At 44.5% G+C, this 23,408-nt stretch overlaps 2 protein-coding genes across 3 annotated transcripts; one reads left to right on the forward strand and one right to left on the reverse strand.

Moving 5' to 3' along the window:
• Positions 1-11: 11 nt before the first annotated feature.
• cnot4a (CCR4-NOT transcription complex, subunit 4a) lies at positions 12-7,409 on the forward strand. 2 transcript variants are annotated; one of them, XM_071518041.1, is made up of 13 exons: positions 12-186; positions 1,452-1,674; positions 2,210-2,407; positions 2,758-2,844; positions 2,994-3,095; positions 3,410-3,535; positions 3,654-3,778; positions 3,877-4,086; positions 4,298-4,355; positions 4,472-4,727; positions 5,119-5,619; positions 5,904-6,137; positions 7,003-7,409. In XM_071518041.1, the coding sequence occupies exons 2-13, from the start codon at positions 1,501-1,503 to the stop codon at positions 7,329-7,331; spliced, it is 2,400 nt and encodes a 799-aa protein (XP_071374142.1). In that variant the 5' UTR covers positions 12-186; positions 1,452-1,500; the 3' UTR covers positions 7,332-7,409. The 2 variants fall into 2 exon arrangements, with proteins under 2 accessions (XP_071374142.1, XP_071374143.1); XM_071518042.1 differs by having other exon boundaries at positions 1,500-1,674.
• A 14,345-nt stretch (positions 7,410-21,754) lies between these two features.
• On the reverse strand, positions 21,755-23,230 carry kcna1a (potassium voltage-gated channel, shaker-related subfamily, member 1a). Its single transcript, XM_071518019.1, has one exon. The coding sequence runs from the start codon at positions 23,228-23,230 to the stop codon at positions 21,755-21,757; it is 1,476 nt and encodes a 491-aa protein (XP_071374120.1).
• Positions 23,231-23,408: the final 178 nt, after the last annotated feature.

Raw genomic sequence — 23,408 nt, forward strand, 5'->3', positions numbered from 1 at the left:
AATACCAAGACAAGAAAGGGGCAAAACATCACTATAGCCTTTTTAATTATAGCAGAACAATACACCTACGGTTACCTTAAGTATCTATTTATAGAAATTTTGACATTTCAGATACATTGGCTCGCAGTCCCCGCCCAATTTGGTGTGACTCCCTTGGAGTGGAATCCTTAGCTAAATACGGACAGGGTAAGTAACGTTAGCCAGATTGCTAGCTGGGCTAGCTAGCTTTTAATCTATCGCAGTAAATAAAACAGAGCGCTGTCTATGACGATGTTACAGACTGACACAATAGTATCATCAAGCTTTTTACATTACTGTCCAGTTAACCTTATGTCGTGAGACCAATGTCAGTGCTTTACTGTGATGTCCAATAGCTAGCATGCTAACAACTTGCTTTCAGGTTAGCGTTAGCTTGTGCAGGCCGCATCGTAAGCTTGGCTCCAAAAACCTCGTACATTTTGATAATAATGTAGCTTGTTAGCTGTGCTAATGCTAGCGCTTAGCACAGGCAAGCTGTCACTTAGTATTTAGGAGAAAGCGTCTGACATACGAACTTGCAGTGGTATTGGCTATCTAACATGAATGTTCCGCTCAATATATTATTTTTGTGATGGATGTACAGTTGGTCCTGGATACTTGGCCGGCTTCTTTCATCAGCTCGCAGCTAATGTTAACTTAGCTTAGTCAACTAACATCTGTCATAATGTACGATCCAAAAGACAGAGCAGCTAAAGTTACCAGCCTGGCTAACTAGGTATTTGGCTTCGTACACGACTTTACCAGTCAGCTGACATTTGGCAGGAAAGCATTGGTGGAGGTGCGAAGCTCTCGTCCTGTTCGCGTTAATTTATTAGCAAATGATGGCAGGTATTTGAAATATTGACAGCTCGTCGTTTTTGTTTATATCAACGTTATAGTGTTAGCTTGTGACAAACTCGAACTGTCGTGTAGTTTGCTTTCTGGATGATCACAGACTGGATGGTTATCTTATAGAAATCAGGCTGGCACCTAGCTGCCAACAGCAAATGTTTCCCCTGTGAGTCAACACGGCTTGTTTGTTGTCTGCCGTTTGCCAGCTCATCCTTTAACCTCAATGATAGCTTTACTTCAAGTAATGTAGCATAACCTTTGAGTGATTAACCACAACATCCTCATTACTGGTTAGCCATCATACCTGACTGATGATTGCACCAGTGATTTGTTTTTTTGGCTGAAGTGTTTCCCTTACCACTGAATAGGTAAAACTCTACATTAAAGACATTTGTTTATATTGGTTTCAATGGTTGGTCAGTGTCATATGGTTTTGTATGGTGACCTTGATGGTCTAAATTCAGTTTCAGAGGCTGTACCATCCTGCCTGAAGAAAATATTTTTAACAAGCTGAATCATTTGTAATTGTAATTATGATGGAGCTCTCACGCTGAACATATGTAACTGTTATGTCTACTCAGCTCTGTGCTCTGTGACCAGCTACAACACCCACCCTTGCCGTGCCATAGGATGTCCCACAGCCCTGAGATGAAGGACGACCCCATGGAGTGCCCCCTGTGCATGGAGCCGCTGGAGATTGATGACGTCAACTTCTTCCCCTGCACCTGCGGCTACCAGATATGCCGCTTCTGCTGGCACCGCATCCGCACAGACGAGAACGGCCTCTGCCCCGCCTGCAGAAAGGTGAGGATGGGATAGTTGAACATGACACCAGAGAAGCCCGTCAGAACTGTAGGTTCTGGAGGGAGATTCTGTCATGACAGCAGAAGGGACATGGTAAGGAAAGCAACGATGATCATGTTGAGAAATTAACCGTTTCCTCCCCGTTCCACAGTGGCTGGTTGATTCACACATGCAACGGTTACTAATCTGGTAAACTGCCCTATAGAATAGGCCAACTTGACAGCTTCTGCGGGTTTGACTATTGATGCCTGTTGAATTTCTTAACATGATACTCACAAATGAAGAGTTATACTTCAAAATACTGTCAATTTTGGGGGAAAATTACTACCTGAAATTCGTCTTTCAATATCTCTTAAATATAGAGGATTCTGTCTGTAATAGTGTTAGTATTTTGTCAACAAAAGACCTAAGTTACACACTATCCTTATTGATAATACATTGTCAGTCATTTTATACGAGTAGGTGTGTCTTTTTTGTCAAATGGTGGATATCTCATTTTGAAACTAAGTTCTTCTTGTGTTTGTTCTGTGTGCAGCCGTACCCGGAGGACCCTGCTGTGTACAAGCCCCTGTCACAGGAGGAGATCCAAAGGATAAAAAATGAGAAGAAGCAGAAGCAGAACGAGAAGAAGCAGAAGGTGACGGAAAACCGAAAGCATCTGGCTAGTGTCAGAGTGGTCCAGAGAAACCTGGTGTTTGTGGTGGGGCTGTCACAACGGCTCGCCGACCCCGAGGTGAGCATGCTGTCATCACTAACAATCATTTATGCTCCTTTGACATTAGGCTGCGAGAACCCGTTGCTGTTTTGAAATGGGATGCTTATTACATCTGTCATTTTGTTGTCTGTGGCAAGCTAAATGTGCTAGCTGTTAGATTTATGTTGGACTTGACTGACATCCACCGATACAGTAAGGATCCTTTGATAGGAAATTATTTGAATGCATATGTAAAAGTCTCGCAGTGCCACTGGAGCCTCTAGTGTAAAGCTTGTGTTGAGTATATTGTATGTGAAAGGGCACACTTTATATCCAAACTTTGTGATCAGAATCCATATCTAAGTTTTTTTTCTGCACTGTGCCCACAGGTCCTAAAAAGGCCAGAGTACTTTGGGAAGTTTGGGAAAATCCATAAAGTGGTCATCAACAACAGCACATCTTATGCAGGTTCACAGGTGAGAGGAGATGACGGTATGCTCTCTTGTCTCGAATCTGTAGGAAGACACTGTGACAAAAATTAAAGAGCTACATTAGATCTTTTTTTAACATTTAGCTGCTGGTTCCAAGTGACTTATATATTTACTGTGGTTCTCTGGTTCTACAGGGGCCAAGTGCCAGCGCATATGTCACTTACATCCGCTCTGAAGATGCTCTAAGAGCAATACAGTGTGTGAACAATGTGGTTGTTGATGGTAGAACACTCAAGGTGAGCATTAACCCACAGTGACACAGCTTCATAATTCCCATTTATATTTTGCTATCAGTGCCTGTTATTGCTATGATTTTACTTTTTATCTGTGTAAAAACCAACTGATAACACGCTTCTCTATCACATCCCCTTTTCTGTTTCCTGCGGTTTGTAAGATAAACAATATCACATCCTTAATTGAACAAACTGCAATGTAAAAGAGTCGGACTTAACTGGAGAACAACAAATCCTTGGAAATTAACCTTGAAGTGTATTTGCAAATGCTATTAGAGCTTTTTCACTTAGCTTTTATCTCTTTCTTTGCAATGCAGGCTTCTTTAGGCACAACAAAATACTGCAGTTACTTCCTCAAAAGTATGCAGTGTCCCAAACCAGATTGTATGTATCTACATGAGTTGGGGGACGAAGCGGCTAGCTTTACTAAAGAGGAGATGCAGGTAATATTATATTCGGGTCCTCTTCTTAAAATCTGAATGAATATTTGCTCTATGGTGTGTGTATTAGTCAGTATTCAAATGACTTGATGTTGTCTCATGTCGTGCCATTTGTATTTAGGCGGGGAAACACCAAGAGTATGAGCAGAAACTTCTCCAAGACCTCTATAAAATGAACCCTAGCTTTCTACAACCTCCAGCATGTGGAACAGAAAAGTCAAAGAGTAAATCCAACTCGACACAGAGGTAGGCTTTTTCTTATGTTGTTCCGCATTACTTCCACAATGCAATTTAATTACAGTGCTATTAGATGATGTTTGATTTTTTTCCCTGTTATGTAACAGAACCAACAACGGCAATGGTAAAGACGGGTGGCCGACGCTGTCGGGGCATAGCAAACTGGCCAATGGGCTCTCAGAGGACCGCAAGTCCCCTCCGCTGCTAGACTGCTATCTAGACCAAGAAGTTATTACTTCAGATGGGCTAGATACAGAGCTGGGTCCTGGCCAGGGTACTGCCCTGTCCCCCTTCTCCTCTAACTGTGACAGTAACAGGTAATGTGGACCGCACCTCGGCAATAGTGCCAAAGTATCATCAAAGAAATATTTTTGAAGATGTAATATCTGACAGTATTTGTTTTTCTTGTCCTTTCTTCTGCAATGAGCATTTTTTATGTTAGAAACATTCAAGCCATATTAGCCTTTCCTGTCTTCTCTCTTGAAGGGTAAGAGCTACATTTCTAAATTCTGTTTTGTCTCTCTGTAGTCCCAGTGACAAGCCTCCAGAATCGATCAGTATGGTAAATGGAGAGACTTTACAACAGGTAAAAAAAACCTTAACTCACTTGTTCTTTTGATCAAATCTAAATTAAAGCATGCATGGATTGGTTCTGAGCCGGACATTCTAAAAACTGTCTCTTCCTCTCCTCTCTCACCCTAGATACCCAACAGTGACTCCCCCTCCCCTCCCCCGGGCTTAACCAAGCCCAGCCTGGTGGTGCCCATCAGTGTGTCAGACCTCACAGCCCGTTCGCCCTTTGAGGGCGCGGCAGCAGAGTCCCAGTCCCTCTTTTCAGACAACAGTAACTTCCGACATCCTAACCCTCTCCCCGCTGGCCTGCCCCCCTTCCCCAGCTCCCCCCGCGGCGGCTCTGACTGGCCCATGACCCCTGAACCACAGAGCCTCTTCACATCAGGTGCGTCCATGCCAGTGCCCATTCACACTGGGGATTTGTTTTTAAGCCTGTTTTATGTCCTAATTGCCCAATTGTTTGTGCTTGGGAAACTGTGCAGTCAACAAATCACAGCACTGCAACAGAGGCTTTCTTTCTCTAGTTCTCAAACAACAGGCTAGATTGTAGCTCCTTTATTCTGGCTACACAGGGATATTTGTTACATATATTTTCTGGGTACTGTGGCCATTATCCTTGCACTCTATTACACTATTGATTGTTTTGTAATGGTGATGATCTGTGGATTTAAGCTTATTCTACTGTTGCAGTCATTGTAAATTACTCTTGATAAGGCAATCGCAGCAAAATGCTTAAAACATAAATGTAACTTGTCTTTCCTCCTCTCTCCTCCCAGACACAATACCAGTGTCTTCGTCCACAGACTGGCAGGCAGCCTTTGGTTTCGGCTCATCCACCAAACAGCAGGACGACGACCTGGGCTTTGACCCGTTCGACGTCACCCGTAAGGCCTTGGCCGACCTGATAGAGAAGGAGCTGTCGGTGCAGGATCAGAGCCCCTTGTCCCCAGGGCCCCTCTCCCATGGGTCCCACCACGGCCCCAGCCTGCTGCCCCCCAACCCAAACCCCGGCGCCTCTCACCATTTCCCCAGCGGCCCTCCTCGCCTCTCCCAGCTCCACCACAGAGCCATCTACAGCTCCTTCAGCTTCCCCGGCAGTCACAACAGCCAGGCCAGTCAGCAGCAGCCAGCCGCCAGACACCCCTGGATGGGCGTCCCCACACGCAATAACCTCACACACTTGAACCACTCAGCCAGTGCTGCCTCACACAGTAATTTTCTGGACCTGAATCTGCCCCCTCAGCACAACACAGGACTGGGAGGGATCCCCATCTCAGGTACCAGCGTCCTGGGTCACTCTGTCAACATCCTGTGTCCTGTGGCAGCAATACATGTTAAAGCAGAGATCAGATGTATTTTGTAATGACATGACAAAGTGTTGAATGTCAAAACATACATGTGCCTTGCCAGTTAGCATAGTGATACTTGTTTTGATTAGCTTTTATTGACCTTGCAGGGAACAACAAATGACTAGGAGATGCAATTCTGCGCCTGGCCACAAGTGGGCGAACAAAACCCCTGAGAAACTGACATATCTCTGTTGTCCTTTCTTTCCCTGCAGAAAACAGTGGCTCTATAGACGGCTTAAATGTGAAAGAGTGGCAGGATGGCCTGAGAGCTCTCCTGCCCAATATTAATATCAACTTCGGGGGCCTCCCAAACTCCTCTTCCTCTTCATCCTCCTCATCCTCCAACAGTGTTAACCACATCGGCGGGCCGGCAGGGCCAGCGGGCATCTCACACAGCCTCAGCTGGGACGGCACGGCCAGTTGGATGGACCCTGCTATCATCACAGGTAGACCGCCGCCATGGAGCTTATCTATACCCTACAAAACGGCTTGGTCATGAACAATTGAGGTGATGCTTTCATCATAGGACATAGGGAAAGTACAAGTTTCAAGTTCAGGTTCAAGTTTGTTTATATAGCTCTTTATCACAAGCATGTCCCAAAGGACTTTACCCAGAATGAGCCTAACTAGATATAACTGATCAACAATCAACCATAGAAAAGAATGATATAGGACATACATCAGGAAAAGCACAAGACACACAAAAACAGATTTTAGCAAGACATAACAGCCGGTACCACCAGCCTTAGACCCTCAGTGCATACAAGGGAAAACTCCCATGAAAAAAACCTTGTTAGGAGAAAAAAATGGAAGGGGTGAGTCACAGAGGCATCCCCCACCGTGACAACTGAGCATGCAGTAGGTGCCGGGAAAATGGTGACAAGAACATGGGAATTATACAATCAAAAGTTTGGACACACCCGATTGAATGTATTATCTTTTTCATTATCTTAAAGCCATTTTGATCTCAAGGCTTATGCTTAAATGCTTGAAATTTGTTTCTTAGACAAATATAAATAGTGAAGTAGATGCCTACGTATGAATTTCTTTCAAAAGCCTTTGCCTTTCCATCAAGGCAAAAAAGCTAAAATATAAGATAGTTTTGATTTGATTAACACTTTTTGGTCACTGCGTAATCCCATTTGTGTTATTTCATAGTTTTGATGTCACTATTATTATTCTAAAATGTGGAAACTTATGTGTCCAAGCTTATGACTGGTAAAAACTGTATAAAGTGTTGTAGATGATGCAGTATTTTGTTGACCACTCACCCATTCTTGATCTCTCCTCACCCCCCCCCCCCCCCCTCAGGCATCCCTGCCTCGGCGGGCAGCAGTTTAGACTGTCTCCAGGATGATAACCCGCCACACTGGCTCAAGTCCCTGCAGGCGCTCACAGAGATGGACGGTCCAGCCAGCTCCGTGGTGCCCACTCCCCAGCCCCTCCACAGTGGCCTCCTCGACGGCCACCTCCCCCTCCACCACAGAGCCGCCGGCGGCTGGGCTCCCTACCTGCCCCCCCCCACAGCCAACCCCGCCAGCCAGTTCCACTCCCCTCCCCCAGGCTTCCAGACAGCCTTCAGACCCCCGGGCCAGCCCGCCACAGAGCTGCTACAGAGTGCCGCTGTGGACCGCCACTGAACACAGACTACAGCAGACACCCATCCATTCCCACTACCATCTTATACCCACTCATCCTATACCCACCCACCCCTCCCCGACGCAATACACACCAATCTGCAGAATATGAGAATTATTAACAAAATAACAAACATGCTTTCTTCTTTTTTCTCTTCCTCCTTCCTTTTTGTCTACTCTGAAAGGCCTATTTGTTTTTGTTTTTGTTTGTGGCACATGAGTTATCGGTACCCTTTGTCTGCTACCATCACCACTCCTTAGACCTAGTTCTGGGCGTAAGGTTGAAATGTTTGGGATCGTATAGCTTACTGTTATGAAGAGCACAAAAACAGTATAGCGGCAGGAGTGCCCAGTGGTGACACAAGAGTTAACTCCACAAACTGCGAAGAAACAAATTAGCTGAAGTGAGGTCTTTTTAAATAACTAATGATTAAGCATGAACAAAATGTATGTTTGAAAGTTGAAGTCACGATTACTTTTGAGGAATGAAGCAAGCTGTGAATCCGCTCTTGAAGCTTTGCCCCAAAGACCCTCATCCTCCCCACTTTAACAGGAGACTGTGAAACGGTTAACCCTCGCAGTTGTGAAGCAGGCGAGGTGAGAGAGAGAAAGAGTTGGCACTTAGCTTTTCGGGTTTTAAAAAAGAAAAAAAAAAGCTGAGAATTGGTTAGAGAGTGAATGCAGATGACATAGGGGAGTTGAGGGCACAGGCTATGCATGGGCTCCCTGTTAGGCAGGGACACAAATGGCCTGCCTGAGAGGCCACTTGGCCCACGTTCCCTTAAGTGGAGGGCTCCCAGTGGCCCGTCCTGCTGGAGGGGAAATTTTGCTGAACCTCTGTATCAGAGGATAGAGCACTGCCTAACTGAGGGGAGCCAGGGCTTTGGGAGATTGTGGCACACATCCTGAGCACTAGGGTTAGACTCATACTCACAGTGCCACTGTGTGGTACCTACAGTAGCTAGCCCTAACATGGACAGCCACCAGTAGATAGAAAAATGACTGATGACGGATGAGGATGTGACAAATATACTGGAGACAGTACTAATGAGGGTAGCAACAGGGTTAATAAGTTTCCCTTTGCTCAACCCACGAGGGCTTAAACGAGGCCTTAAAATGAACAGATGAGAGAAAGGAGCTTGAGTGATTGGAAGGGGGATCTAGCGTCATGATTGCTGAAAAATATGCACCTATTGAGAAAAACAAATGATGTATGTGACTTCGGCAACTGTATGTGAGTGTGTGTCACAAAGGAAGGTGCTGCAAGACAATACAAAGTACTGTAGTAGTGATTCAAGGAGCTCTCAGCCTTTGGGATTTGAGAAACGACCTCTCCGACCACAGCCTTTTCTTTTTGAAGTCTTAATTCTGATCCGTGTTCTCTCTGTCTCTCTTTCTCTCTCTTACCCCCCGCTGTCCCCTATTAAACAGTATTCACAAGATGAACGAACTCATCCAGGAGAAACCAACACAAAGTCATACAAATGGGTTTTAACGTGATGTTGAGAAAAACAAATTGAGGCGCTTAAAGGAAATGAACTGTCCTCTGCAGGTCTGGAAAAATGAACCTTAAATAAAACTGAAAACTCAGTGCTTGTGTTAGGCTCTTTTGTCTCCTCTTGTGTTTCCATCACCCTTATTATAACTTGTGCCATTATAAATATTTGTACTTTTATATAGGCTACTTGCACCATAAATAACACCAAAGTAAGCTTATTGTACAAATCACACTATTTCAGTAGGTCACTCCAAGTTCTCTAATGCTCAGGTTGTCATTTGAATTTCTTCCACTAGGGGTCAGATAACCTCCCTGTCAGTGATGAAGCTCTGCAGTCAAACTCCTGTATAGTACACACAAGGTTACAGAGAATGATACCCTGCTGCTACAGTGTTTCAGCTATACAGTATCTTGCTTGTTTTTGCCCTTCAACAGCAATTGCCTTAGTTGTAAGTATTTGTCAGGTAGGCTCAAATATCAAATGCTGATTCAGATAAGATTGAAATATCAAATTTTTTATGCCACATGTCTATAGTAGATTAGTCTTATCAGTATCAGTAGAGTGTTTGCTGGTACTGGATTATGTGAGTGCAGCATGCGTGCATAACGTAACCCTCCAGCTTGCAGCGCTGCACTCTGTTCCAGGCCAATGCAGCAGTCGGTACCTGCAGCGGGAGAGACGCTTTTTGTCCTGTTGGACTTCTGACAGACACAGGGAGGAGCAGAGTCGATGCTCATACAGTGGCATCACTACTTTAGGGCTCGAAATAAACTGGTCACATCTGAGTCGGGAATCATCTTTTCCATATTTTTCCACATCGGTTTGGTTTGTGCAGGACTGACAACTTTGCACTGATACATATAGAATTTAGAATGTCATTTTTTGTACATACAATACATAAACCATGATTGGAAAGCAATCCAGTGTTACGCCTACTGTCACTGGTCGTCTGGGAGTAACACCCCCACCGACCCCCTACCCCCCAGGGTGCCATTAGGGAGGAACCCAGCCCGGGTGACTGGAGTTGGGCTGGAGCTGCTCTCTGCTTCCAGCTCCCAGTGCCATGCTCAGGTGCTGAGGAGGCAGTAGCAGAGGAAGGTGAGTGTGTGAATAATGCAGACAGGCAGCAGATTCTGGGGCAGTGACAATGAGTCAGCAGCAACATAGAGGGGGGAAAGCTCTGCTGAGAGTGTTCCCGGACCAACACACACTCCCACACTGCATACATATGCACGCACACACACTGTGCAGTGTAACACTTAAACAGATGCTGGAGAGCTCTTTCTGACAGTATATGCCTGACATATTTAAGGATAAGCTGTTTTTACACAGCTGTATAGAAACAAGCATATAGCCCCTGTAATGAGAAATATAAACAGCTCCAATGTTTGAGCTGGAGATGCTTAGTTTTTATTTTTATTTTTATTTTTTTTTGCTTTAGTGGATGATTTTATGGAAAACACTGGCAAAGAATTTGCCTAAAAGCATGCTGGACTTAATTGTTAAGTGCTCTGTGACAGACAGTGTTGCCTAAAACGAACGATTAGTTTATTGATTTGCTTGCTTTGCTGAAACTGCATATTCATGCTCATTACCATATGGGCTCATGCTGTGTGAAAAGGGAGGTAAGACAGGGGAATGAGAATGAATGATGGCGCAAGAGAGGGTAATGTTTATAGTGATTAATCACCTTTAGTGGTAGTAGGTGCGGTATGTTACACAGACCTGGGTCAAACTGTAATTATAAATGATTCTTTTATAACTTAATTGGACTACAAGGTTTACTGCATCAGAATTTAGATAGTGTCAAGTAAGTTTCCAATCACAGAAGAGCAAACCAAATTGGCTTTTAAATGCTTTGAAAACCCAACTATTTGGTATTTAGGCAAGCTAAAACAAAACATAAAAACTATTTGACCCAGGTCTGATGTAACATCAGGACAAGCAGAAAAGCTCAGATTTTTTGCTGCATCACACAGCTGTCTTCTCGGGGAGTTGAGGAGCAGGCTCTTAAACTGCTGAAATCTTGCTTTCCTCAAGGACTGCAGCTACAGAGAGGCATGTGGAGAGGGCACACAAGCTGCAGTGGCTGCCTGAGCCGGCTGTCCTTCACTGTGGGGAGCTCCATAATCTATTTTGGTGTTTTGCTTTATCTCACTTGAACTGAATGTTTACCTGGTTATTTGTGTGTGGAGTACGTTTCGCGGCTCCTGGGGTCTTGAAATCTGTTAAAATTCCCAGTGTATGATTTCAAACCTACATGGATGTCAGTGAGAAAATAGGCATTCTTTTCTTCATTCCAAAAACAATAACATTTTACTTTTTACGTAAACATTTTTTACCATATGATGGTCCATGACATATATATAATTACCTGGTCCTGGTCTGGCTGCCTGCATGGGAAACCTGTTGGGATTGCTCTCAGCAAAAAGCACTCTCTCCATTTGTCAGCCTTTGACAGCCTCTATCACCAGTGGAGACATTGGTCCTGTCTGCCTAGCTGCCTGCACTGCAAAAAATGCCCATATTAACAAATCATGTAGTCTCATATTCAGCCTTAAAATCTTAAAATAAGTTAAAATTTCTGCCAGAGGGGCGGGATAATACAACTTGTCTCCAGTGCAGTTTCATTTCAGTTTTGTCCTCCTTGATGCAAATAGCAGATCCCTCCAGTAGTATAAAAAAAAGACACTTGATTCAAGAAAATTTAATTGTCATCGGATACATGTGAAATCATTTTATCTCACTGGCACATTTTTCTCTTTTGTTTTACAAAAAACATATTTAGATGAGGCTACATACTAGATTAAATGACTTGTTAAGATGGATATTTTTTGCAGTGTGCACAACTCTCAACTGACCCACACAAGCCTTTACTGTAAATCCCACCAGCAGTCCAGTTAATGTGCCCTGGCCAGGAAAACTGGCATGCTGCTCCATCAACATACAATATGTAATGGCTCTATAGGGTCTGTATGTAGCGCAGCATGGACGCTTGTTTATGGCCTCTGTCCTCTCCTGTAACCTCTGGGAGAGAGACAGCTTGAGCTGAATATTGTTTTGTTTTACTCTTTCAGCTGTTTCCCTGATACTCATGACGACTGCTGTTCATGAGTCATACTATCCTTCTGAGTCATCAATATTTAACCTGAACATCAAAATGGAAGTGAGATTGATGCGTACAGCTACATCCTCCGTGCCGCAACAAGAGGTATTCTTAGCAAGGTTTAGACCAATATCTCTCTCCGAAAGCGGCCCAATGCAGAGGTTTTCCAACAGAAGTATGAGAGCCGATACCAAATCAATAGAGTGGCGGGGTGGAGGAGAGACCTTAGATGAATGACTTTCACGCTGTGGGTGAGACAGCGAGCTGAGCTGATGAGACTGAGCTATGAGGGTGGAGATGGTAGCGGAGGATGCTTGGTCCACTGACTGGATCTATAACATTTAAAGGATTATTGCCTTTCCCACCAGTGAGTTATCTGTTATTTAAAGCCCTGATACCAAGTGCTACACACCCTTTACAGTCCTCACACACCCTTTACAGCATTATAGTGACCTTTGCTGGTGGTTTAGACTCCTCACTGTATCGGCCAGCAAGTACAAAGGATGTATATCTCAGCAAACCCCCCCCCCCATGCACGTGACGTTATCCTTTGTGGTTTTGTATTTAGCCAGACTCCTTGAGTACTGCGCGGTGATGTAATTGAAGCGGGAAGGTCACATCGCTGGGTTCGTTGATGTAAAGTTTTGAATTTTCTCCCCAGACAAGCACGCTGACACTGCATGCTGGACAGGAGGAGTGTGTAAGCTGAGATTCACATTGCTTGATGCCACAAGGACGCATCCAGACTGGAACACCGATGCAGATCTCACAACCTGGAGGGAGGGATGGAGGGAGGGATGGGTGGGAAAAATGTCTATACTAAGAAGTCATTTAGTCTCATATTCAGTCTTAAAATCTTAAAATAAGTGAAAATGCCAGTGGGGTGATATAATACCACAAGTGCAATTTCACTTCACTTTTCTAGAAACCAGTGTCAGGCAGATCCCTCCACTAGCATCAAGAAAATGACACTCGATTCAAAGAAATTCTTGAAACAAGTTTGTTGGCATTGGGTGGATGGGTGGATGAATGGATCACTCGATTTATGGGTGGATGGATGAATGGATCGATCTATGGGCAGATGGATGGATGGTGGATAAACAGACACATGGATGCCTGTTCTGTCAATGTACTCTGCCATCTCATTAATGCATTACTCCACAAATACAGAGTGATGACTGACACTGTGTTACATAACTGACGTGTGCACTGCAACAGCATGTGTCAATTCCGATGGACAGCGGACAAACTGACACAGAAAGATGAATCGGTCGTTCATAATGAACTCCGTTCCTTTGCGATCCTGCCCACATCTTACTCCTCCAGACCCCCTCACCCCCCGCTTTCCATCCTTGGCTCATATTTTCTTTGCTGTATCACTACAGTGATGTAGGGCTGTCAGTGGCCTGAGGTAAAGAGGTACATTTAACTGGCCTGAGTTTCACAAAGACCATTTGTGGACTTCCACAAGGATGAGGAAATTATGGACGTGCCCTTAATTATTAAACAAGTGTGTCAGCAGCCTGGCCTGATGGAGGTAATGCAAAGAGGAAGTGGGCCAGAGAGAGGGCCTCTGGGATGGGGGGATAAGGGAGGTTGGTGGGCCTGGGCCTGGGCCTGGGCCTGGGGGCGGGGTGGCGTTACACCCAAGGGCTATGGCTCAAGCATGGGAGATCCAATATTGCTGTCAAAGCTATTTTGTACATTGTTAACATTCAGACCCTGATGTTGTTAGAGGTGGACTGTGCACAGACATGCAGGGGTCTCAATGATTTGGTGCACAGCAATAAAGCTGTAAAGAACCACCCAGTTGCTGTTTTGAGAAGAGCATACTCCAGAGGACACTTGTGATTTGATATAGAGTAATTATATGATACTGTGCATGCGCAGCTGATTGGGCCACAATGAAAAGGCCCTTGAGAAAGTTTTTGGATGACGTCAACAGGAATGGCATGGCATTTTTGTACAAAAGGGATATGGGGTGAGTGTCTGTCTTCAAAGAAATCGATCGGGAATATCAAGTGAGCCAGAGGCCTGACTCAGGCAAAACAGCCATCCTGTGTGTGTGTGTGTGTGTGTGTGTCTGTGCGTGTGCGGGCGCGTGTGTGTGTATGAGAAAGAGCGTATGTGTTTGTGTATGAGAAAGAGAGAGAAAGACGGAGAGAAAGAGAGAGGGAGCGAGCACATGCAGCCACAGCACGCTTGCAGTCGAGCATGGCTGTCAGCAGTCACTCCTTGATAAAAAACACATTTGCCTAACAGCTGTCGGACGCCTCCTCATCCAAGGAGACGTGTTCAGGCAGTGGAGGGATAGAGAGGAGAGAGGGAAGAGGAAGGAGAGGTGATGAACTCGCCGGAGGCCCGCTGCACCACTGACCGACAGTCCCTCAATTAGTCCAACAGACGGATCGGGGATTACCAAGGCAGTGGCTTCAACCACAGTTTCAATTAAATGTTCCCCCTTGTGCATGGGAAGGCAGACAGCTGGGTGTTGGCATGTGTTGACAGGGGCCTTCCAGTACACATCAACCACTGAGTGTAACAAGATGTAAAAATCCAAAGGCCAGTATTTAGACTGCCCCCTAGCTTAACCTTCACAAATGGTGTTGGAGTAGGTGGAAAAAGCAAACACAAGCAAGTATCCGAGAGAGACAGATCTTCCTCAAGTCATTGTTGATCTACTCTATGTGTGTGTGTGGGTGGGTCTGCACTTAGATGAGTGAGAGAGAGAGACAGAGAGATGACAAAGAGAGAGAGAGAGAGCTGACGAAAGCAGGCGTGACAGCCTCTACTAAGGCAGTGATATGAGCGAGGTGCTATTCTGTATGGTGCTGTGTGCTATTACAGTACAGTGGAGCTTTGTAGTCAGTCAGAGAGAGAGGGAGAGAGGCGAGAGAGATGGAGAGAGGAGGCGAGAGAGAGAGAGATAGAGAGAGAGAGATAGAGAGAGAGAGAGAGAGAGAGAGAGAGAGAGAAAGGGAGAAAGTGAGAGTCCAGGAAGGAGACAGGGAGAGAGAAAGAGGGAGAAAAAGAGGTGGGTAGGAAAGAGGGAAGGCGAGAGGAGAGAGAGACAAAGAGAGAGAGAGAGAGAGAGGAGAGAGAGAGCAAGAGCAGTGGGACCAGCGCCAGCTCACCCCACCCTTGCCGCTGCCTGCAGAGTGAGGAGTGCTGCATTTCCTGAGGGCAATGCAGAGGACAAGGAAGAGGAGGCTCACTTCTGTTAAGGTCGCCATATCCCAAACACAGGGCAGGGATACAGACCCAGAGAGCCCAGGGCGGACAGAGAGAGAGAGAGAGAGAGAGAGAGAGAGATGGAGAGAGAGAGACAGGCAGACAGACAGGCAGAGAGAGAGAGAGAGAGACAGATCAGCTGCAGCATTCACCGTGAAGCCTCTGCTGCCCAATGTCCTCCACAGCCCTCGGCTATTACAGCTCCACAGCATCAGAGGACGGGAGCGGGAACGAGACGTTTTCTGATCCCCCCCCAAAAAAAACTTGCCCGCCACTTATTTGGATTCCATCATCACCGGATTTCCCTTGGACATTTCTAAGATTAGGTGTCTTTGTTGATGACCGGGGCGTTTCAAGGGTTACTGTCCTCATGTTAGGGGAGGCGAGAACTGGAGTTAGCATTACATGACCTTGGGATAGCGAGGTTCCCTCTGACACGTCGGTCAAAATGAGTTAATTAAATTACAAAGCTGCACAAGCAAGATAAATGGATTGGTTTTTGAACATGTCATTTTAAGTGGGTAAAATATAAAAAGGACATGATAGTTTTGTTATTTGGAATGTGAAAACTTGCTCGGTATCTCAAAACTACTCCGAACGCAGACATAACTTTTATAATTCGAAGCTCGGCGATCGCATTACACCGCAGAATGAGAGATAGTCCGGTTTTATGCGTTTGCACGTGTGACTGCTGGAAGAAGCGGAGAGTGATGAATTCAGGCCTCAGAGGTGTGTAACAACTCCCAGGGAATGACAGAGATAAGAGCGACTCTCCTGGGACAGGGGATTAGTGTGGAACCATTACCTTAGCTCTGTGAATCACTGCTAATGGCTTCAGAGAGAGTATAAGACACATTTAGATTGAGACCTTGAGTTCTGTAACGCCATGCATTGCAGCACATTACTACTGTTAGTACAGTACAGCATTCTGCGACAGAGCCACCTGATAAGCAGACTGTTTGACTTTACCTGACCTGTTACTGTGCAAAATGCTTTGATTTATGTAGCTTTCAGTTTTTTATGTGCATCCACTTTTCGTTCATAAATGGCTTTTAAGAGGGAATTCTGCAATGCTGCATGTTATGTCGACATATAGGAGCAGAACAGTGCAAGGTGTTAGAGATGTGCAAATTGTTAGGGGGTGTAACAAAATGTTTGCAACAGCTTGAGAAACTAAAGCGATAACACCGACAAGTCTGGAACAGGGGTCTTCAGATTACCAAATGACTGCGACATTGAAAGGTCACGGTTGGATGGAAGCCCAGTCTGAAACTTGAACCCCATAATGCCGTCGGGCATGCAGACACCATGTTCTGACACCCCCAACCCAAACCCAAATGAACATACACCAGCAGATCCTTAAAAATTTATTGAAGTTAATGTAAGATGAAATCATAAGTGATATAAGAAAAAATAAATACCCTTGCATAGATCACAGACCATGCCTTTGTCATCATCTGACAAACTGAACACATTGTAGCATAATCCTTGGTAAACACAACATGAGGATGATGACTGGATAACACATCAGAGAGTTTGGTATGCTTGTGGATGAAAAGAAGAGCAGGAGTTCAACAGTCCTTTTGTGTTTCTGAGCTGCTCCGAAATGGGCCAGCTTCCCTACTAGTGCACTTGGTCAAATGTGCATTCTTGACAGAAAGACAAACTCATATCAATCACACTTTTGTCATTATATTACTAGCTCAAACAAGATCTTCTCATCAATGGTCGCCTTTCATCATTAGGCTGACTGTAGGGAGGCTTGTGGTGAGTGAGGTACACAATATCCCAATATCTGATTCTGTTCAGTGCCGCCACAACAGGCAGAAATCAGTCCGTCTGAATTGCAAACTCTTGTCAAGACCTTTAGCAAACAAGAATGCCTTAAAACCAATATAGTATAGAGGAGGGTGTGTGGCACAGGCCCTGTTTAGACATCATAAGCATGTTTCCCACAATACAGTATCACCACAGTCTAGACTGAGACAAGAGACTCCTACGAATGGACAATCTCCTCCGAAAGAGCATTTCAGTCCTAGGATAGGGATAACTTATGAGAAACTAGCCCTTAATGTCCTTGTTCACATTCAGAGCCTAGCGAGCAGAACCTGTACATCACATACAGACGTTGAATATGGCTCGGATTCCCAACGCCATCTTAGCGCTGAGATCGGCGCTACGGTGCTTTTGGGAATCCAGCAGAGGACACATTTTACAACAAGTTCTGAACAGGGCCTTGTAAAAGCCTTGGTGCAGATGAAAGCAAGGGTTTTTAAATGATGCAACCATATTATAGTTGATCCACAGTTTGAAAGGCAAAGCTCATGCAGTCTTCCATTGACCATGCAGTTTTTGCGATCAGTAGGTTGCTGTAGAGATATGTATCTATACATTAGCGTTAGGTTCAGCAGTGGAGTTTTGGAAAATGTTAACATGGTGTTTGAATGAATCATCTTTTTTCTTGAAACAAAAAAGACAAACCATACATCTTTATGATAATACACTTGTTGTCCATATCATTTAGTGTATAGTAATTGATCATAATAGTTTCATTATCATGGCTTGCCAAAGGAACACATTGAGTCTTTGATACTTCAGTATATGGCATGTTCTTCCTAAAACAATCAGTCATATTACAGTGCCACAGAAAAAAAAATAGGACACACAAGGAGCACATTAAAATTGATTCATTGGTTTTCATAATTGCAATATATAGTAGTTGCTTTTTTTCTATTTTACTGTAGCTAAAATGGCATTGTGTTCTTAATACATTTATAGAATAGTTTTTCTTATAGTTTAATTAGGTTAATGTCTTCATTTTTTAGACCTTCTCACTCATGTTTTCGTTTAGAGAAGCGCAACGTCTGAAACATTAGGCTAAACAAATGCAAAAATATGTAAAAACAATATAGGCACCTTCTCTGACTCTCCCTCGCTATTCTAGCAGCACACAACCGTTCAGTCCAGTGGGTTGATGATAGCATCCTCTAAGTGCATTATGGGCTATTCCTTTGGGACTGTGCTATAGGTTCGCCTAGCCCCTTCATCAACCTTTGTTCCTGACTGGAAAACAACTCTAGTTAGACCAGGGAAGTTAATGGGGGCTGCCACTATTACTGTGCCTATATTTGGCTTTTTCATGGGTTTCTCTCAGCACACTGTGAGGGTAGATGTTGACCTCTCTACCTTTGACCCCACTGACCTTACAAAATCACAGAATAGAAGGTAAGAGGTTGGTACATAAACAGCCCTCTGTTGTGAATATCTGTCAAGTGATCGCAGTTTCTGTGTCATTCAAAATAGATTTGTTTTTCCTATTTTACAAAAAGCATCTAAGAAACAGGTATCTGTTATTCTATTGCTGTAAGAATGCATGTTCTGTTGGGTATTTGAATGCATAGCACCGTACATAGATGCCCTCACAGCAAGAGTAGCGACAGCACTGGTAATGTGAGGGGTATCGTATGTATTCCCTAAGCCTCACTTTGAACTGTTTCGTGCAGGACACACATCACCACTCGTCTTATAAGCATCAGTCAAAAGAGAAACTTGTGATTGCAAACATATCAATTACCTGATAGTTAGCTGCATGTATGCGACCGTTTGCTATACTTTCCTTTGATCTTTATACATATACTATTATAATATGTGGTATTGGGGTGTTCTTGGTGTCTGTAGATTTGATGCCCCTCTTTATGAGAAACCCTATAGAAGTTGAGGATCCCTGACACAGAAGTGTATCTTTTTTGCACTCATAATAAGTCACTGACATCTAGGAAGGCTCTTGAATATTCACCTAGCCTGAGGCAGACACTCTAAGTCTTCAGCAATACAGTACAAAGATCAGTACCAAATAAAAAGGACACATGGTACCCTACACCAACCAACCAGCTAGCAATAACAAAACAATTAGGAACTAGATTCATAGAATCAAAAAGGTCTTGTCCAAACTATTTACGCAGGCTTGCTTCACTAGATAATGTGTGATGGTAACAGGACAACAATGGTGGTCCTGTACTAGCACCACAAAGGGTATAGCCACTGCACCAACAGAAACAAATATGACATTCAAGTAGCGCTGCATTGGAGCTTTTTTACAGGGCTTTGTAAGCAGAGCTCTAAATAAGAAAAAAAGAGCGTACAGTACTTTTCTAACATCTTACTATCATTTGGATGAATTCATCTCAGTACTGAGTGTAAAGTGATGTACAGTAGCTGGAGATTTTCAAGTAGTGTCATTATGCTTTCTCTCCTATCTGCAGTTGGTCTATCTGGACCAACATGCTGAGTAACCATCCACTACTCAGAATGTATAAGCAAGCATAGTGATAAACAAAATATCTAACTAGCAAAATGGTTTAAGTAACTGAACAAAATAACTGTGCAAAAAGAGTGACTGCACTTGGTGTGCATCATAATGCCCAAGGATTGCAATATGACAGATTTATAAACTATATCAAACTTTTCCACCGTCTTTTCTAGAAAGATGTATATTAACAACACATTCAGGCCTGTTTCTATGACACAGCGGTAACTTTTAGAGGCCATTGCTTCAAAGAAACTAACACACGAAACAGTCAATCCCATCCTGTTAGGAGAGTCAGGCAATCTCTATAAACTATGCTCTACAAATGCATGTTTTGATTGTGCGTAGCTTCGAGGGGGAAAGGCTTAGGAGTGGGGTTGCGGTACACTATTTGTCCTAAGTGCTCGTGTAAAGGCTATGCTATGGGACTACTCTCATGTTCAGTATTGCACGACTGCAGTTTACACCTAAGGTTCCATTTTGCATTATGGTAAAGGAAGCCCTGCATTGAAGCTTGCAGCTCTGCAGCAAGTTTGCAATGACCTCACTGAGGTAGAGACCCTGAAAGGATGCATGGTGCACAACAAAACAAAACTAAACAGAAGCGAAATAGACTTAAAACAATGCATATTCCCTTCTGATTTGGACTGGTGGAAATGCAAAGTACAATACGTCGTTGCTTAAGGGCATAAGTAAGTGCGTGACAGCATGAAAGTTGGGTTATGCGTGACAGCCATGGATCACCGCTTTTTCTATCACATTCTCTCGCTGTTTCAACCTTGATCATCAGGCTCGCCATCATCATCATTAACATCATCATCGACAGCATAACAGTAAGAAAACAGGAACTATACCAGCTCTGCTCAACTCCATGAAATCCATTGTACACAGAGGCACTTTCACTGGTCCTGTTGGTGAGAGGGGTAAAGGCACTAGCAACTAATGTCAAAACAATTCTTTGCAATATGAAGAGAATTTTGGTATAGATTCTTTTCGGTGGTTTCAGAACCAACACGTACTAAAATTTTGAGTTGAAATGGAAGCATGACTAATAATATGTTAACTTTTCTTGTTCAAAGAAGGTCCATGCACTGCGCTATTGACGTAATACTGTAATTGGTGCTTATTATGATTATATGCATTTTTGATAATATTTCTTCAGCTTCTTTGACTACTTTTTAAATTAGAAACTCTGCATCCCCGAGGTGGGTTTGGATATATTTTGTCACATTTCAGAAACATCCAGAATTTGAGTTCCTTAGTTTCCCTGACAATAGGGCACTGCAAAGTGCCTGAATTGCAACAAGCTGTATACTGATGTCATGCATTAAATATACCAGGATACAAAAGTACCTTAGTCAATAGACCATAATGCAGATTACTTTTTCATGCTATGATCTCATTTATGTACTGTTCCCTTAAGATTTAACATTCAATTCCTATACTTCTAAATGATTAGCATTTCAAATTAAAAACTATCCAGTGCACTCAGTGTGAAAACAGATGAGAAGGGGGGATGGAGGCGGGTATCCAAAAGAACATCTTTTCCATTATATGAGATATGTCTCATGCATGCCAATATCAAAATGGAAAGTCTCTAAACATGCTCATGTGAAGCTCGTTTTATCATTGTGCTGTGTTGCATCTAAAGGGCATGGCATTGAATCACTTGGTGATATCATAATTACAGCATCTGCTGGAAAATAGCAGCATTGCGGATGTCCGTGAAGCGAGTAGATCACCATCTCTTTACATCCAAACGAGAGAGATCAGTCTTTTTCCTATAAGGTGCTTTGCTGAATAGTAGATCCTTTGTAGGGGGGGAAGGAGAGAAGGGGGGAAGGAGGGGGGGTCGCCTAACCTCTCGGCGCCGACCACTGGTCTGCAGATGCTTGCGTGTCTCCGCAGACTTTTCTGATGCATTGTGCAACTTGCTGAAATGTTATCTGTACTCCATGCATAACATTTAAATTATCACGCCGTCGTCTGACAAGACAGTCATCGTGGGGCTCTGTGTCTTCCAGGGCGCCGCATATATGCGTAATAATTGATGTTTTCGTTTTCGATATATCTATATATTTGTAGGATCACAAGAATTAATTATTCTATCTACCTGTCATATACTCTATCAGCTTTGTTTTTTCTGTTTCCTTTCTATATAGCTGAGCATGGTTGTAGGCCTAATGCCATAGAGCGCTTTGGGGAGGTAAATGAAGCATTCCTAACTGATGGTCTACTCCTCATATGACAGTCTCATAGAGATCCCATGGTTCCTAACTGGACTCTACACATCTGTGAGCAGCTTGCTTTTATTTACACAGTTTTGGTTGGCTATAGTGCAATTGCCAGTTCTGAGGTTTGCCTCCCTAAAGTTGTCGATGCTATTGTTTATGTCTCCATCAATCTCCATGTACTCTGACTTGCTGACGGTCGATGAGCTACGGCGGCTGGAGTTGGTTTCAGAGGGGATGTTGGGATTGCTGACATTGAGCAGCTGGGCCTGCTCTTCTCCCTCGGTCTCCCTGTGGTAGAAGTAGTTGAAGTTGGACACAATGACAGGCACTGGGAGCGCAATTGTCAACACTCCGGCGATGGCGCACAGAGAACCCACAATCTTGCCTCCTATAGTGACCGGGACCATGTCCCCATAGCCCACAGTTGTCATAGACACAACAGCCCACCAAAAGGCGTCCGGGATGCTGCCAAAGTAGGATCCTTGCTCCTCGGCTTCGGCAAAGTACACGGCGCTGGAGAACAAGATGACTCCGATGAACAGAAAGAAGATCAGCAATCCAAGCTCTCGCATACTGGCCTTGAGGGTCTGCCCCAAAATCTGCAGTCCTTTGGAGTGTCGTGACAGCTTGAAGATCCTGAACACCCTGACCAGACGGATCACCCTGAGTATGGCCAGAGATGTTGCCTGCTCCCCCACCCCCTCATTGTCTGGGTCTTCAGCCAGCTCGGTGCCTAATGTAATGAAGTAAGGGATGATGGCCACTATGTCGATAGTGTTCATCATGTTCTTGAAGAAGGCCGGTTTGCTTGGGCACGCCAGAAAGCGCACTATCAACTCAAAGGAGAACCAGATTATACAGAGGGTCTCGATGATGAAGAAGGGGTCTGTGAGGATATTTGGCTTGTAATAAAAAGTAGTATTCCCCACGGTCTCTATCCGGCCCCCCGGGTCCTCCTTCAGCTCCGGCAAAGTCTCTAAACAAAATATGACTATTGAAATGAGAATCACCATCACAGACACTATGGCAATTCCTCTCGCCGGGCCTGAGCTTTCTGGATGCTCAAAGAGGAGCCAGATCTGACGCTGGAACTCCCTCTCGGGCAAAGGGCGCTCTTCCTCCCTGATGAAGCCCTCATCCTCGCGGAACTTCTCCATCGCATCCACTCCCAGCTCGTAAAACTTAATTTCTTCCGAGAACATATCCAAAGGGACGTTCACCGGCCTTCTCAGCCTGCCCCCAGACTGGTAGTAGTACAGGATGGCGTCGAAGCTGGGGCGGTTTCTGTCGAAGAAGTACTCGTTTCTCAGAGGGTCAAAGTAGCGCATCCTCTTTTTGGGGTTGCCCAGCAAAGTCTCTGGAAACTGGGAGAGGGTTTTTAGCTGCGTCTCGAACCGGAGGCCGGCTATGTTGATGACCACCCTCTCGCAGCATTCATGGTCGTCGTGATCCGGGGGGTAGGTGTCCTGTGGGTGGCCCGGGACGGCCGAGGTCTCGTCCATGTTATCTCCTGCTACAACAGTCATTTTGGGAAGAGGAGGAGGAGGTGGAGGAGGTGAGGAAGAGGAGGAGGAGGAGGAGTTGTGTTGGGATTCCGGCTAGTCTTACTGAGCAGGCATTCAGGGTTTTGGGGTAAAATTTCCACTCCTCAGCTTCCCACACCCCCTAAATTGTTGAAGAAGTCCCCAGATGCGAGGGGCTGGT

Source organism: Centroberyx affinis, unplaced genomic scaffold (genome assembly GCF_046629955.1).
Source record: "Centroberyx affinis isolate AG114_WGS23_722 - 3 ecotype Tasmania unplaced genomic scaffold, CSIRO-AGI_Caff_v1 ptg000549l_1, whole genome shotgun sequence".
NCBI classification, from domain to species: Eukaryota; Metazoa; Chordata; class Actinopteri; order Beryciformes; family Berycidae; genus Centroberyx; species Centroberyx affinis.

Coding starts and splice junctions, on each gene's coding strand:
- cnot4a (XM_071518041.1), top strand. CDS start 1,501: ATGTCCCACAGCCCTGAGATGAAGGACGACCCCATGGAGTGCCCCCTG. Junction 2,845..2,993: donor CATCTTATGCAGGTTCACAG/GTGAGAGGAGAT, acceptor CTGGTTCTACAG/GGGCCAAGTGCCAGCGCATA. Junction 4,728..5,118: donor ACAGAGCCTCTTCACATCAG/GTGCGTCCATGC, acceptor CTCTCCTCCCAG/ACACAATACCAGTGTCTTCG.
- kcna1a (XM_071518019.1), bottom strand. CDS start 23,230: ATGACTGTTGTAGCAGGAGATAACATGGACGAGACCTCGGCCGTCCCG.